The sequence below is a fragment of the Amphiura filiformis genome, chromosome 14 (genome assembly GCF_039555335.1).
Source record: "Amphiura filiformis chromosome 14, Afil_fr2py, whole genome shotgun sequence".
NCBI classification, from domain to species: Eukaryota; Metazoa; Echinodermata; class Ophiuroidea; order Amphilepidida; family Amphiuridae; genus Amphiura; species Amphiura filiformis.
Window position 1 is genome coordinate 62,336,696 of NC_092641.1, and position 17,050 is coordinate 62,353,745.

The 17,050-nt window shown below is 36.5% G+C and overlaps 1 protein-coding gene across 2 annotated transcripts; it reads right to left on the reverse strand.

The window, feature by feature from the left end:
- Window positions 1-1,014: 1,014 nt before the first annotated feature.
- LOC140170413 (uncharacterized) lies at window positions 1,015-11,602 on the reverse strand. 2 transcript variants are annotated; one of them, XM_072193783.1, is made up of 3 exons: window positions 11,546-11,602; window positions 3,780-3,915; window positions 1,015-2,835 (listed from the first exon to the last, which is right to left on the reverse strand). In XM_072193783.1, the coding sequence occupies exons 2-3, from the start codon at window positions 3,911-3,913 to the stop codon at window positions 1,638-1,640; spliced, it is 1,332 nt and encodes a 443-aa protein (XP_072049884.1). In that variant the 5' UTR covers window positions 3,914-3,915; window positions 11,546-11,602; the 3' UTR covers window positions 1,015-1,637. The 2 variants fall into 2 exon arrangements, with proteins under 2 accessions (XP_072049884.1, XP_072049883.1); XM_072193782.1 differs by lacking the exon at window positions 11,546-11,602 and adding an exon at window positions 5,802-5,923.
- Between the last annotated feature and the right edge of the window lie 5,448 nt (window positions 11,603-17,050).

Genomic DNA, 17,050 nt, shown 5'->3' on the forward strand with positions numbered 1-17,050 from the left:
TTTTGATTTTTTGATGTATAATAGTAATACCAAAAGGAACTGGTTTTGGGTCACTATGTTTGAAAAAGTCATTTTAATTAACAAAGGTGTAGCTTCGGAAATATCCCAAAATGCCATTTTCCCGAATTTAATTAAAAATTCATAATTAAAAAAGTAAATGAGATATTTCAATTTTTCTTTTTGATTTTCAAAGCATTAGTCAAGTTACATAATGTAGTGTAAACAAATTGGCTTAAATTTGATTGCAAAGGTGGTTTCTAGAAAAAGGGTAAATTTATTTTGTTGCAAAACCCCTTACATCCACAAAAGGTGCGATATAAAAATAATAATATAATAAATAGGAAGGCTTGAAAATTGTACCAAACCTATTCTTTTAGTTTCTATTCATCAACACTTTATCCAAACCCAAATTGAATCAAATCGAACAAGTAATACTTGCACAATTAAAAAAAGCTGTTTTTCTCAAAAGTCAAAAGTGGATGTAAAGGGTTTTGCATCAAAGCTCTTCATATCCACCCCAATTCATAGGCCTATGCCTAAATTGCAGTCAAGTTAGCTCAATCGATAAGGCGTTCGACTATGGTGCGAGAGGTTGCGGGTTCGAACCTGGCGGTGCCTAGTACGCTCTCATGGAAAAATTGAGTCAGCTTGAAATTCCCCTGGACAAGGAACTTACTGCTAATTGTCTCGTTGTAACCCGTACGAAACGTGGGGAGCTGATCCTGGTTGCGAAGGTTATTTGTGGAATGTCTAGGGTGTGCGATCTTGTAGCAGCAAAGTCCCTGATTTGTTGTTAATTGGTTTATGGAATGATGTGGGCCGTAGTGGTCAGCGACAACCTGTAAAGTGTGCTGAGGCTTGTGGATCAACGTCTAGGCGTTGTGCCTGTGCGTAGCTTAGCGAACTATAAATCACTGCGCTTTTTTAATTATTCAAACAGAATAAACAACCTCATCTCTTTTTCTAAAAAAAATAGCCACATCTTGAAGGTCATCACAAGAAAGTCATGGCACTTTGGAACTTGTAGCCCAATGTCTTCACCATATAGCATCCAGTTTGTGCTGTGGTTTTCAAGCATGGGATGGCATGACAGTGATTGTAAATTTGAAATACACGACGACGACATCGTATTCGATAAATTTGGAATCAACTCCAGCGTTTTTAATTTCTTTAGATGAATTCCGATCATATTAACCACTGATGACATTAAAGAGATACCCCTCTTAATTCAAGTGTTTCTAGATTTAGTATTCCTGGTATCATCATCTCAAATGCTGCACCTGTAAATCGTATGCCTTCCAACGCCAATACTTTTAGATGTGTCTAATGAGCGATGGATTGTAAAAGATCATCAATCTTGATATGGTCACAGTCTCTGTATAGTCGCAGGAGTGTAATTGGTTATTTAGTTTGAAGCAAGTTAACGACGTCAGGGACCCGATTGTTGAAAATAAATTAAAATCAGCTGCTCCATGCATTGATGCGCCAAACGTAACAATGAAGTCAAATTACAGACCAACTCACTTATTCCCTTGCGTTTGAATTTCTGAACAATAGACTTCCAAAAACTGAATATTTAAAAAGACCTCTAGTAACAGGCAGGCCGTGGGACAAGGCTGGAGGGTGAGGGGTGGGTATCACGGGCAAAGATATTTGTGTTGACTTCGTCTTTTCTTTTCTACGACCGATGAAGAAATAGGGCGCATATAGCGGCCACTTGATACTTCAATTTCCGCGGATTGTATGACTGGATATGCGTTTCGACTAAAATGATGACTTATATCATCTAGTAATATTTTTACGTTCTTGATCCTAGGAAGTGTGCTTAATACTTCATATAATGTCCTGTTTCCATACCTGCCTCTCACCTGAACTACAAGGTTTTCAAGCATGGGATGGTATGAGAGTAATTGTAATTCGAAACTTGAAATACAACCATAACATGGAATCAGTTCCAACGTTTTTAATTTCTTTAGATGAATTCCGATCAAATCAAACACTGATGATGTCACGGAAGTTTCGTTTAATTCAAGTGTTTCTAGATTTAATATTCCTGGTAACATCATCTCAAATGCTTCACCTTTAAATGTGACTCCTTTCAATGCCAATACTTTTAGATGTGTCCAATGAGCGATGGATTGTAAAAGACCATCAATGCTTGAAAACCTTGTATAAATGAGTTCTAGTCTGAAGTATGTTAACGATGTCAGGGTCCCGATTATAGACAGATCCACGTCAGATGCCATCTCAAAATCCCAATAGGACATATCTAACTCGCGTAGACATTTCATTTCTGACAGCTTCTTCAGCTTTGTGGATGTTAAATTGATATCCCTAATGGTAATCGTTCGCAAATGAAGACAATTTTCCAACCATGGAATTAAGTGTTCATGACAAAAACCAGTGAAATGAGAAGAGCCGCTATAAAAGTAATGGTAGTACAATCGTTGAATTTGTTCATAGTCTTTATGATAGTCCTGCTTTGTTAATGTTGAAGTTCGATTGTGTATGTAACGCAACCCAAGTGTGTTGATGTTAGGACAGTTCAAACGTAAATAGCTCATGATTTCATCGTTGACTACATTGAGATAAATCTCTTGTAAATTTACACCGGCAAAAAGAGTCATGAAATTTAATACGTCATTTTCGTTGCTTTGAAATTGCCATTCGTTGCCACACTCTCGGTATTCAAATACGTTTGGGTCATTTTTTGATACAAACCGCCTGTATAGTCTGTCAGAAGCTTTAACCTTTCTGATGGGACCTTTGTCTCTGAAGTCTATGACAGTCCAGGCAGCATGGTTTTTGATTATCTGATGCCATTTCTTGCTTACCCTAGAAAAGATAATTACAAATAAATAAATGGGCCGTGAGTGAAATAGAATATATTATTATACTCTACGTTTAAGGGGGTACTACACCCCTGTGGTAAATTTGTGACTATTTTTGCATTTTTCTCAAAAAATAATAACACACTGGTAACAAAAGTTATGAATATTATTGGGGCAAGGAATCCAATTACTACACTGAAATTTCAGTGATTCAAGACAAGCGGTTCAGTATATATGATAGGAAATGAGGTACATCCTAGTAGTACCTTATTTCTTATCATAAATAACGAACCGCTTGTCTTTGGTCACTGAAATTCCAGTGCAGTATTTGGATTCCTTCCCCTATAATATGCATAACTTTTGTTACCAGTGTAATATTAGTTTTCCGGGAAAATGCAAAAATATACAAAAATTTATCGAGGGGTGTAGTACCCCCTTAATAGAAAATATTTGCACTCTTCATGCTAAGGAGCTGTGTAGTAATTTTGAGTCCTGGGGAGAATTTAATTTTTTTTTTTTTGGCACGTCGGCGGGGGGGGGGGCTTTCCTGTGATACCATCTCTTGTTTAGCCTATAAAACCATAATCACATATCAATAGCAATCAATATTACAGATAAAAGTTACAAAGCAGTTGTATGCTTTATTTTTCTTCAATTTAAAGATTTTCAAATGTTCATCTGGCTTCAAACAAAATTGTGAAAATAATAAAAATAATTTAGTTTCTTTAGAGAAGGCCGTACTGCTTTGCAAGTTAATCAATTATTACATAATAAATCATTACGGTTCCCAGGAAGTGAGTTTTGCCTAAGGCAAGTCGTGGTTAAATGTTGATCTCTCACTACAAGAGTTATTACCATCGATTTGGTTGAAAAAGGAAGTGAAACATGATCAAATCTCTCCAGGTAACAAAACGTAATGTCTAAATTTGGAAAACAGTGGTTTCTTACCTCATTGCCATTAATTTGTCGTATAGAGACAAGTAGTTGAATATAACCAACAATGTATCGATATTAAGCATTTGAATAGGTCCCTCTTCGACTATGTCGACAGGCACATTCTTCTTCAATAATGCAGCACCCATTTCTGTAGATAAGATATATGATTATTAATTTATCAAAGTGCGTTTGCAGTTGCAGTGTGTGTGTGTGGGGGGGGGGTTGGTGGGGGCAGTTTTGTGTGATATTTGGTTCTGAATGCCGATGAGCACAGCTCATGTTTGGTGTGAAAATGTCACGTACATTACGCTCGTATGTCCCTCCTGCTCGTCCCATATCACCGCCACTGCACTGAGCAGAACCAAATGAAGGGAAATATTCGGGTGAATGGTTTCGTAGATTTTTTGTATTTTTCATACTACGCATGTCACTAACCCGGGGGGCATTCATGTATAAAAGTTGTAAACATCCGCGTGAATTGACTTTCAAAAATGACCCTAAGCTAGGATGTCGCAAATGTGTCAAACTAACCCTAAATGAGGATTTTACTCAAATAAAAACACCCTAAATATATATTCCATATCAAGTCTTAACCATAACCTGAACCATAACCCAAAACCGTCACACTATCTCCAACTCTAACTTCAACACATAGTCCTAACCTAACCTTTACCCTTTCCCTAGCAAACATTATTTCATATTCGATGTAGCGAACTATTGGCATAGTGAACCTTGAATATCGCGAAACATAGCTAACGAACACCGGCGAAAATCTACATACTTTAGACATTTCATATGTGTAATATAATACTACATTTTTGTGATTGGTCTATTTTATGATTTTCTATCTTTATGATTCAAGTCTGGTTTAGTTGGTGTCATTGTGTACTCGATCATTTATCTTGCTTAATTAAAATCTCACTTAGGGGTTGGTCACCCACCTTTTAACAGTACTAGCGGTCACCCGTCTTTCGCGGTTCGTAAATAAATGCAATTTTAATGCATCGCCACCCTCCGAGGTTTTATTGCGAATAATTTTACAAACTCTATAATTTATATACCGATTGATCAGTCAATTCATTTAATTCATTTTAATCAACTTCTTCTTTGTTGCCCCCCCGTGTTGTCCCCTATCCTGCTGTTCTCACTGTTCCCCCTTTATCCCTCTTCTCCCTCTTATCCGCTCTGCCTCTTATCTGTCCCTAGTACCAATTTAGTACTTCTTCCTAGTCAACTGCTAAGAAATTTGTGAATGTGAAAATAAAAAGTACAATTTTTAAGTCAGTGTGAGTAGGTCATGTCAACTCATGGCTCCCATGCACTCTCCTCACTCATTTTGATATTCCCGTGTTCATTATTCGAACTTTCTTTAGAGGCAGCGTGTTGATACGTACGCGATGTCGCGAGATGACGCGAACGCTCATGTTTAGACTTTAATCACTAAGATTGAAAATAATGAGGTGAATATGCAGAGTAACTCTGTGATTGATTAGGTTTGCAAAAGTGAAATTTGCAGTTGCATCACCACCGTTCGAGTTTTTATCACGACGAAAAGTTTTCTAACTCGGTAATTTGTTATAGATGTTTGTGGGATCTGAATGTCCTTCGAATATCAAATCATTTTGAATTTTTTGAAATTCGCAATATAATACACATTTCATGGCCAATAATTAAAAAGTTGACATTTAACAGTCCCTATTTATAAAATAAACTCCATAAACTTCATAAATCTAATGATTTGTACTTAAACTGAAATGAAAAGCCGACCATCAATTGGACATTTTGACCTTTTTGATCTTTCGACTCGTATTATTTTGGTTTTTAATGACATTTCATGTATAGGCCTTATCTTAAATGTAGACAAATATGTTTGCTGCACATCCGTTGGATGTACGTCTATACGTAAATCGGGGTTTGGGGTTAGTAAATCATTAATGTACTCGTACATATTAAACATCGAACACGTTACGTGTATTAATCTTCGTCAATAACCCAAACATAACATTTTATAAATCACAAAATCACAAGACTTACTTGACAGATTAGAACCATTTCCTTAACAAAATGGCGGCAGAAAACGACAACAGTAACGTTTTATTTGCTCATCATGTGACTATAGTGTTAATATACTGCATACACTTGGCCTGTGTGTAACGCTTGACTGGGCAATAATAAGTTCACTGTGACCTTCCTATTTCAATTGGTTCAAGTTCAATGCATACTTTTTTCAGAAATACCAAAGCAGGACCTTTTGGCAAACATGCATTGAGTACTCTTATAGGCTGTGCCCCACATAGTATGTGGAATATCAAAGGGAGCTATAAATTGCCCACGACATAATAAACATCTCAACAAAAGTAACTAACACCCCTTAAATAATGACGATTATTAAAAAAAAGGGACAATTGTATTACAAATCTGTAAAATGCGTTGGAAGCAGAATTTATTTCTGCACATTTTGACACCTCATTTGTAGCAATTGATAAATATTGACGTCAACAGCGTACATTTAAATCAATGTAACTCAAAATTTGAAAGTTGCAGTAAATTGTATTGATTTTGTATTCAGTATATTTATGGAAGGAAATCTGTGTACTGATGAGTGTTTTTTGTATTGTATGTAAGTGCAACTTCAAATCTGGACCTCACTACATTAAATTTACCGGTGTTTTATTGTTTTCTGGGTTATCGTATCAAATGAGGTGTCAAAATGCGCAGAAATAAATTCTACTTTGAACACATTTTACAGATTTGTAATACAATTGTCCCTTTTTTTAAGGGGGTGGGGGGTAGTTATTCTTTGAGATGTTTATATACAAGTATATTTTACAATATCTTGCCTCATTAGAATGTAGTTATTTGTCACTATTTGAACTTCAACCGCGTCTCACGCAATAACCGTTTGCCCACCGGTTAGTTTGTTGTATGTGTTTGTTTGCTCAGCTTTGGTCGGGGATAGCCTGTGGTTTGGGGTAGTTCGAAAACATTTCACAATACGTAAATGATGATAAATGATTTGCAATTCGCAACAATTGTTGTTCAAAAGAGACCAACCTCTCAATATCGTCACTGGGCGGGAAAACCTCGTATGTACTTTTTGCCCATGAACATGGATGAAGCAACCACTTCAATATAAAATTTACACCTACAAGGCTTTATCCATGTTCAAGGGCCAAAAGTAAATAATGAGGTGTTGTCTGCATGTACTTTTGGCCCTTGAACATGGATGAAGCAACCTCTTTAATATAAAGTCTACGCCTACAAGGCTTTATCCATGTTCAAGGGCCAAGAGTACATACGAGGCTTAGTCACGGATCACGGCAAATTTGCGCTAGATTCTGCCATATTCTGCTAAATCAGTAAACATGGTGCATATAATCGTGAGCTTTTATTACAGCGGTGGCACGGGGCCTTTTACCAGGGTGTTGACACTAAATTCACAGTTTAACTATAAGCAAAGAAAACCAATGATGAAGTCCGGTGGTTTGAGAGAGAAAAGTATACTATCAAGCATACTATCGATCGGTTATGATATCATACTCATCCCGTGATTAACTTTAACAATTAAAGCCTGTTCCGTTTAATGCGGGCACAAGCGCCCTCAAACAAGGTCACCGCAGACAGGCAAGGGGTCACTTGCTATGTTCCATTATGGCTTTTGTGATATTTTGTCAAAGACAATCTACTAATTTGATATGGTAATGTTTATTTGCAATAGTAATGTCAAAGTTATAATTGATTGTCAATAAATAGAAGGAATTGCGTGATAGGTGTAATATTTTGCAGGTAGTATTTGAACTCACTCTATTTACTCACTATCTGAACCCCATATTAGTATCCCTATGAATGTCAAGTTCACAACCTACGTACTTTAATAGCCTGAGCAAGCTGTTTACGTGACATGATGCAACACGAGGTTAATTACCACCGTTAAAGCCACCGTACATTTGGCGGGGCATTTGAGTAGGCGCAGCCATAGCATGGCAGATGCAGTATTTTATTCTGGTAAACAGAGAATAAAACTTGTTCAATTTTATTTCAAGAGTCTAGTCAGAAATGTATAATATTTTTATAGTATGTACAACATCAGTGATTTCAACTCGACAAAATCCAAACAAAATGCAAAAGATTGTTATTAACTTAACTATGTTGATGACAAGAGATACAGCGTGCAGAAGTGCCTTCACCAAAGCTGTGTTTCTCTCTAATGACCATCTTCCTTTATTTGTAACCACCAAGAGTCAAGAAGCTCTAAAACTGATTTATTTTCATGTATATAGAATATCAAAATTGTCTTCAATAAGTTCAACAAAGAAATAAAAAAGAAAAATAAAAAGTAATAAAGAAAAAATATAAAAACAACGGTGTACTTGTGTTCAATTTTCGTTGTGCGATATTTTGATGGTTAGCCACTCTTGACACTCCTGTCATCCTGAGCTAAATTAAGTTAGAAAACTTAAGTTAAGTTGCTTTTAAGATATGAAGTTGAAACTTAGCAGACAATTACAAGAAGGGTGAATAAATAATATCAGAAAAATTTACATTGTTTTGTTGTAACATTACAAAATGCGGTTCATTTTCCTTTTATGGGATACCTTGTAATTTGCTTCCATTCTCATCTTATTTATGTTTTTTATAATCATATCGGCCTTTTACATGTAGGCCCTACTAATATACAATATTCCGGTTAGGGGCCGTCCATAATTTTCGCCATTTTCACAAAGCGTGCATAACTTTTTATCCCCTCCCCTCGAGTTATGCACAAATAAAATGGCGAAAATTTTCCATGAGTAGGGGCCTACTACTGATCCAAATATTCTGTAGATACCTTAGTGCGGGTGTATATGATGCAACTCTGGTGCGGGAGTACTCACTAGGCTTATATAAATCAAAATTAAACTGCTAGGAATACAGCCTGTCTCCAAAAAAATTGTGCAAGTGAAAAACGCCCTCTTTGGCAATTAGAAAATACCGTTGTGACATAATACTTACATCAACGTCACGGGCGCAGTCTTAGCTCTCAAATGCCGTTTATTCTGTTCAATTTGCTTGTTCCAATTTTAAGATATGTTTATTTAACAACGAAAGGGTAAAATCACAATTGTGCCACTTTTAGGGAAAAGAGCTGTACATGTAAATCAATGATAGCTGATGTTGATGCGTCTGATGCACTCCCCCTTTCGGGGCGCATGCATTAGACGCGTTCATTAACCTATAACATATATAAGTGCGCAATATTTATTGTCTTTTAACATAAGTGACTGAGAGAACAGTATTTACCATGATAAAGTCATTGACATGCACATGCAGAACAGCAGAATGTGAAGTCCATTTTTACAGCAGAATGTGAAATATTTATTTATCTTTTAATCTCTTTTAAGTGGAAAAAGATAATCATCATTCCTGCATCATGATAAAACAGTCAAAAATGTTGTATTGTGTAATTGATGCATTCTTTTAAATTTCACGAAGGAACTCTTTATAGACTTGATGCTATCACTGTTACATGTAAAGCACTCTTCCCTAGTAAAAGTGGCACGATTGTGATTTTACCCTTTTGTCTTTAACTAAACATATCTCGAGATTAAAACAAGCAAATTGAACAGAACAAACGGCATTTGAGAGCTAAGACTATACCTTTGACGTTGATGTAAGCATTATGTCACAACGGTATTTTCTAATTGCCAGAGACGGCGCTCTTCACTTGCACAATTTTTTTTGGGACAGGCTGTAGTGTGAAATTCTCCTTGCAACTTTATTTCCTTTCCCCATATCAGATAAACTTTCGGATGATGCACCATTCATTCCTGGCATGCGTGGCAGTTCTTTCTTGGTCTAAAAGACTTCCACATAATAAAATATAAAAATAATATTACTTCAAACAAAATATCCGAAATCAAGGTGTACATCCTTCCTTACATCACAAACCCGGTGAAGGGCCACAGATTCTCGAATTTTGGCTGCGTATGTACGACTGGGTCTCAGAAAACTTTAATTTCAACTTTTTGGAATTTTCTGTTGAAAATTAAGGTATGATGCTGTATAAAGTGCCATCATAAAGTTTTGTATTCAGTGAATACAAAACTTCAGCAAAAGGTATATAGACACGAAAATACAACATTCGAGATAAAACCACTATTGGTATATTATAGAATTTGTTAAACAATTTCATTAAAGCTATGAATAAAATGTTGTGAAAATACCATTATTTTACACTTTCATATTTTTTATTGCTCAAACAAATCGCCATTTTTCTTATGCACACATGCCCACAACTTAAAATGGCGAAAATTATGGACGGCCCCTTAACTACCAACATTTTGCGACCATTTATGTCTCGTAAAAATATTTAAAACAAACAAACATGCATGCATAGTAGTAGTGACACAACAAAGTTAGAGGAACACCCTCTTGTCCCATCCCCTTGTCACTGTATGGTAAAAGTGGAGTGTTGGATGCGTTCTGTAGACCATTAGGCACACCGACACCGCCTGGCTAATAATTATTTGGTGCAGAAGGGACACTAAAATGAATACACGGGATCGATACACGTGAATTGCTATGCACGATTTTGATATCAGACGAAAATCTTCGGATACCGGGTTAGAAAATGATGAATATCTCCCGTAAATGATTTTTTCTCAAGAAACCAGATTTGGTCTCATACACTTGAAAATACGTGTTGAACAGATATGATAGTCGCTAGAATGCGCTTTGAAAATTGGCCGTGCGCTTTGAACTCAAAATCTAACCAAAACTCTAATTTTATATTGCGTTGGTCCAGTATGGCTACAGCGTGTAGTACAGCTGCACTCACTACTAGGCAGTATAAAAGTCGATGACCATTGACCTCAATGGGGTATACAAGCTTATTCACGCACAACCAAGATCAATACCCGGCTATTGTGAGTAGCCTTAGTCATGTCCCTCGACTAATTATTCGTCTCAAAGAGCTTCAAAGGTCTGAACCAAATGGCCAATCGTGGCTGTGGATTCAACCTACCATGGCGATTTCTGCCATGAAGATATAGGGTCGATGACACTGTGTGTTAGGCCTATACAATAAACGCCGTTTCAGACAAAAGTCTTTGAACATATCAAGTTCCGATGAAAAACATCTAAATCCACCGATACTGAGGTCTTCATCAGTGTTCCAGCTCCCTCCACATCATACAGTTTAACAACCGGATTATCTACAGTATAATTGCTACGATCTGCCCTAGGTTATGCTCACTCCATGGAGGACATACCTGCTGAATTTGAGCCCACATGAGAAGCTCTAGATCACCATGATATTACCCCCCCCCCCAAAAAAAAATACCTGTGGTTGACATTGCTTTGTATTGGCCAAGTGTTTACCCAGAACCTGAATTTTAAACCCAAATGCATTTGATATGTGCATAAGGCTTAAGGTCAGGGTTGAGATCAGGGTTAGGCAACTTGTAAACTTTTCACTCTTGTACACCCTATAGTTTGATCAGCTCGTAATAAATATAAATATATTTTATTTTGAGAACTGTCTTGTGACAACTCGCCAGAAGTATCACAAATTATTATTTAAGTCCTATACTTTTTTACAAACATTATTTAACAAGCACAATATAGACCAGACAGGTCAACAACATCCCTCTTAATCTGTGTCTAATTTTCGGCGTAGTGGTCAAAACCTAACAATTCCCGCCGATTACGATAAAACATTAGGGCTATCGGATGAAGATTATATAACAACATTTAAACAACCCTATTTAAAACACATAATCACATACATCAAGACTTACTTGATAGAATAGACTGACAGAACACAAACTATTTCCTTAACAAAATGGCGACAGAAAACACAGTGTCTGTGATTTAAGTATAGTGCATTGTATGCTTACATATACTTGTGTGTAACACTTGACTGGGTAATAATACAATCAACGTAACCTTTGCAAAATAAACTATTGTTCAAGTTCAAGGCGCAATTTCACCCATACAACGGAAGGCTGAACAAGCAAAGTTTGTGTATATTTTTTGTCAGCCTCAATATATTAAAAACAGCCTAAAATATACGTTATCGCCAACTAATTAGATATGGCACGATATGCGATTTAGGGCAAAAACGGACATGGTAGGCTGAATCCACCGCCACGCATGGCCATTTTGTTCCGACCTGTTTAATAGTTTTGAGACGCATAATGGGCCGAAGGACATCTGACTAAGGCTACTGACAATAGCCCGGTGACTGACCTCGCTGTGTGTGAGTGAGCATGGTACGCCATGGGTCATCTGCTTTTAGACTACCTCCACGATTGGCATATACACTGCGCTATATAGTTCGGCACATATAAAATCAGAATTATTGTCAGTTTTTGAGTTCAAGACGCAAGCTTCTTTCTCAAGACGCAAGCTAACGACTATCATATCTGTTCAATAAATATATTCAAGTGCAAGGAACCACATCTGGCTTCTTTAGACGAAATCAATTACGGGAGATATTCATCATTTTCTACCCCGGTATTTTCGTCTGAATATCAAAATCGTGCATAGCACATTCACGTGTATCGATTATAATATATTGATTTTAGTATCTCTGCTGTACCAAGTAATTATTAGCCAGACGATGTCGGTGTGTAACTTTAATTAACTTTATTATTCGAAAATTACGTCTTGATAAAGCTCATAATATGTCGAAAAATTTACCAAATCATTGCAAAATGGCGATTGAGTAAATTAAAGGTGACCGTGCCCTTAAGCTACGTACTACACCAGGACATTTTTTGTCTCAACAGTTGGGGTTAAAAAGTTACCGATCCGTATAGGGGTTCGAACAGGTTCGAACAAAAATATCTTTCAAAAAACAATTAATGAAAACTCCCTTACATTAACGCATAGCTTATTTTATTGTGCATCACAAACGAAAATTCAGTTGACTGGTTGCGAAGAAATTAACGATTACATAATGCGCGCATTAATGCAGTTCATTCCAAGTTTGATCAAAAGCGCTTTTTTCATACTCGCTCGCCGCTTCTCATTAAATTTAGTCAACATTATCTATTTTATAATTCGACGGTGTTATATTATTCATGCTTTCACTGAAGATGAATATCAGTTTGTCCGTGGAAACTTTGATTTCTGCAATTGGATAAAGAATTCCAGCTGGCTTAAAAAATCTCATACATATTAATGTTTTTGGAATATCTTTTAAAACTTCAACATTAATGTTGCATGCTATCAAAAATCACCCTAAAGCTGTAAGTTGTCATAAAATTTGTATTATATCGTGATTTTCAAAAAATGAAAATTATTTGATATCAGAAAGAAATGCTTCGTATTCAGAATGCAATTTGATACGTCTGAGGTGCTCTCATGTTCCATAAAAAATACTGTTGAAAAGCTCAAAACGCTCATTCCAGAACCCCTAAATTACTAACCTAAGGGGATAATTACTGTAGCAAAGGGGCTATAGCTGATTCAGTAGAGAGATTGCGAAATTTACGTGAAACGTGATACGGGAACGCCAACGGCAAGCTATATTAGTCGAAAATCGGTTAGTATGCCCTCTAGAGGGTGAAATCTATTGTGAATTGGTCAATCGTGGAATTACCGTAAGGCAATTACGTTGCGGTTGGTAGCAAAAAATGACGTTCCAAAATGACAAAAAAAATGCATTATAAAATGCAGAAAATTGTTATGTTTGTCGTGTTATGAAGCAAATTAAAGTATCCAAATAGAACAAGTAGAGTCAGACATATAATATAATCCATTTTGGGGTTACAATTTGACCTAGTATAGACAAGAAGAAGTGACTAAATTTAGATTTTGGCGCGAATTCGAACGGGAAGATTGCCTATTCATTTGTGTGTGGAAAATGCCGTCCAAAAATCATCTTGCGAAGAGGCGTTTTAGGCAAGATCGTGACGTCTTACGACATAATCCGGCAGAATTTTTCGCCATTGCTATTTCGTTGCATTAAACAACTGTCAAAGTGTTTTGCTTATGGATACTATTCAGCAAACATTTTGTGTACTTAAGTCTATTGTGTTAGAATGTTTTCCAACAAGTTTTGAACAAAATGTTTTTTGAATGTTAAAACCTTTTTATACCCTTGACCCCCACATACCCTTTAACCCGACATTTAACGTGTTCTGTAATATATTTGTGTTTGCTGGGTAGTAATCGAACTAGGCACATTAGATTATCTATTTTCATTTTGCTTTAAAAAGTAAACAGGGTACTATTTATATGATAATGGAGTTTGTTAATTTTTATTCGAATATATACACCATAACGATTTCCTAGGCATCCAACACCAAACTCTGTTTAGGTTATTTAGACAAATATCATACACGTGTGAACATAGGCCTATACTCATTTTCCAATAGCTCTCAAAACTCAAATATCGCTAATCTGGACTGAATGCTCAGAGCAATTACAGATACGGCCAGACGTATTTGCATATCAATAGGGCCTACCGAGGAAAGTGGGTTTGATGAGAGAAGATAATCTTCTCTGGTTCGATGCACCCAAGGTGAATCAATGTGTGCTCCCTATATCTTTAGATATATTTGTCTCAGCATAGCGCCACCATGAGCTTTTACATGTAGTCTTGGTTCAGACTCTATGCGGCTATCACAAACATACTACGAACGACGAGCGTTAGGACCGACACAAACTGGCTGTGTAGGAGGCTAGTTTGGATGTGAACGGCATTATCACGTTCTACCGCATAATGCCGTAATCCGTATCCCGTATGGTGTTTGCAGTGTACGCCTCTTCGCAATCTCTCTAGTATCAACTAGTATCCTGCTGCAAATAAACCTAGTATGGTTTGGGAATTTCATATGCATTTCGTTGGGCGAGATATTCCTCTCTCATAGATGCAGAAGTGTACACATAAATTGACAGTGTTTTTATCCAATACACCTCTGGGTGCAATTGGAATTATAAAATCAATGCAATTTGTTTCAAAGTGCTTCTCATACACAGTAAACTGCGAAAAATGTTTAGATGTATAGCTCGGGTCGGTTAAAGGCGGGTGGTTAAATTTATTTATATTCTGTTTTCTATTTTGCATTGAGGCTCAGCACCAGAACACTTTGTGTCCAAATGCTATACCGTAAAATACTCGATAGTTAGCATTATGTGCTTTAATACTAACAACCGCTTTTGAAAACATGAAATTGTACCATAGACCGGCGCTTTACCAAATGGGGTTGAGGCACAAATTTGCAGGTTAACTTGTTTGTATATAACTATATGTATAGATGATTTGATCAAAATCATTTACACTTTTCTGGATGGGGCTCTTCATGTTTGCATGTTTTAAAAGCGCTCGATAGTAAGCACATAATGCTAACTATCGAGGTTTTACGGTATTTACTAGTGGTTCTGATATGAGAAGCAAATACGTGAATATTAGTGCTATTGTCTTTTACAGCGTTTTTGTTAACACCATCAAAACGAAACATATCATTAATCGTTAAAACTGGGATAGTGAGAAAATTAATATGAGTTTTCTTCAGATCCTAAAATTACAGTTATGATGAGGGGAATAGGGATGAGGCTATGATCTGGTCACACATCTTTAACACTGAAAATGGTGTCTTAATTTGTCAAGTTACCATTTATCATCAAACTTACTATATATTTTTATGACGATATATTACGGCAAAATAGGAATACTAAAACTCAAGACGTGACCCAATAAATTAGTTTCACTGCAATATCGTTTAATTCATATTTCTGGTTGTACAGGGTTAAACATTTTAACCTATTTTGACTGAAATGTGACGAATGCGTTAGCTGATATGAATGAGAAGTAAGGGTGTTTTGTCTTTCTACTTAAAGTCAAATGTCATATTGGTGACCTCTGGTGATCATTGAATTCCATTGCACATAAAAAGTAAAATTGAACAGTTTAGTTGGCATGTTCTTTATTTTTTGATGATTCTTATGTCTCCACACATCTTAAAATGAACTTTGTACATTGTACTTCAACAACTCTTCCTATACCTTTGCACTGGAGCCAACCGTTGTTAATCCGTGATGAACCCACACATTTACTGTAGCGTATACGCGAACGCGAGCGAGACTACGCGTTACGCGAGAGCGCGTAAAATTCGTCATGCCTGGAACCTTTGTGCGTATGCCAGCTTACAAGTTGAATTCAGTATTTTTCAGGTAGCGGCTAAACATTGCCGTTTTATTCTGTAGTTTTATTGCTGATATCAAAAGAGAAATCATCGAAGTTTTTGTAAGGCTGAGTGGCAATGATTAACTGACATTTCTCATAAAATAATCGTGAATTATACGATATTTAGCTTCTTTTCGTTGTTGAAAGGGAAAGCTACCCTCGCGAAGTAAACCACGCAGACGACGCGGCCGCGTCGTTGTTAAACGGTGATGAACAACGGTGAAACATGATTGAATCCCTAATTCATGCATGGAAGCTCTCTTGGTTTTCTCACACAAACACATATCAAAATATAATAGGTATCGGGATAGTCTCTGATACTAGAAATACCGCCATAGTAACCACTACCTTGTGGGCAGGTGGTGGCCGCATTGCATTCTCTAAATTCAGTAAATTTTTATCGTCAACCGTGTAATTGAATGGGATTATTTTGACATTTTAAAACGCTTGCAATATCACAAACAAATAGGCCAATGTTGATAAATAATATAAATACAAGCTAAAACCGTTGGGGTTCGATAATGAACCCTACAAAACTAACCGACTATATTGGAAAATGCCATACGGCCGGGCGGTTTCACAAGTTGCCGGCTCGATCATGTCATCCGCAGCCTGCTTGTGGGATATAAGTGTCCATTATATGGACAATATAGTATCGGGATAGTATCCGGTAATGGTACTGGGATACACCGATAAATAGTATCGGGATAGTGCCCGATATTGGTATCGGGACAGTACCTAATACTAGTGTCGGAATAGTGTCCGATACTATTTGTTTCGCATTTAAATCGTTTTGCCCAAATGTGGTCATAGAGATATGTCCAGAGAGCTACATGGCATATGGACAAGGTCACTGGGGAATTTCAAATGATTATAGTTGTACATAAATTATATAAAATGGGAAATGTGTAGCAATTGATTATTGTACATACATGCAGCATTGTAACTTGAGGTCAAAAAACCAATTGAAAGTTATGTATTTTAACTGATTAAGTGCTATTAGTAATTATAATTTATAATGCATTAAAGCATTTTTTTGAATTAATCACCCATCTATGCTATAAATAGTAAATACATACAAACAAACAAAGAAACAAACAAACTGGTA

Coding starts and splice junctions, on each gene's coding strand:
- LOC140170413 (XM_072193783.1), bottom strand. CDS start 3,913: ATGGGTGCTGCATTATTGAAGAAGAATGTGCCTGTCGACATAGTCGAA. Junction 2,836..3,779: donor GACAAATTAATGGCAATGAG/GTAAGAAACCAC, acceptor TATCTTTTCTAG/GGTAAGCAAGAAATGGCATC.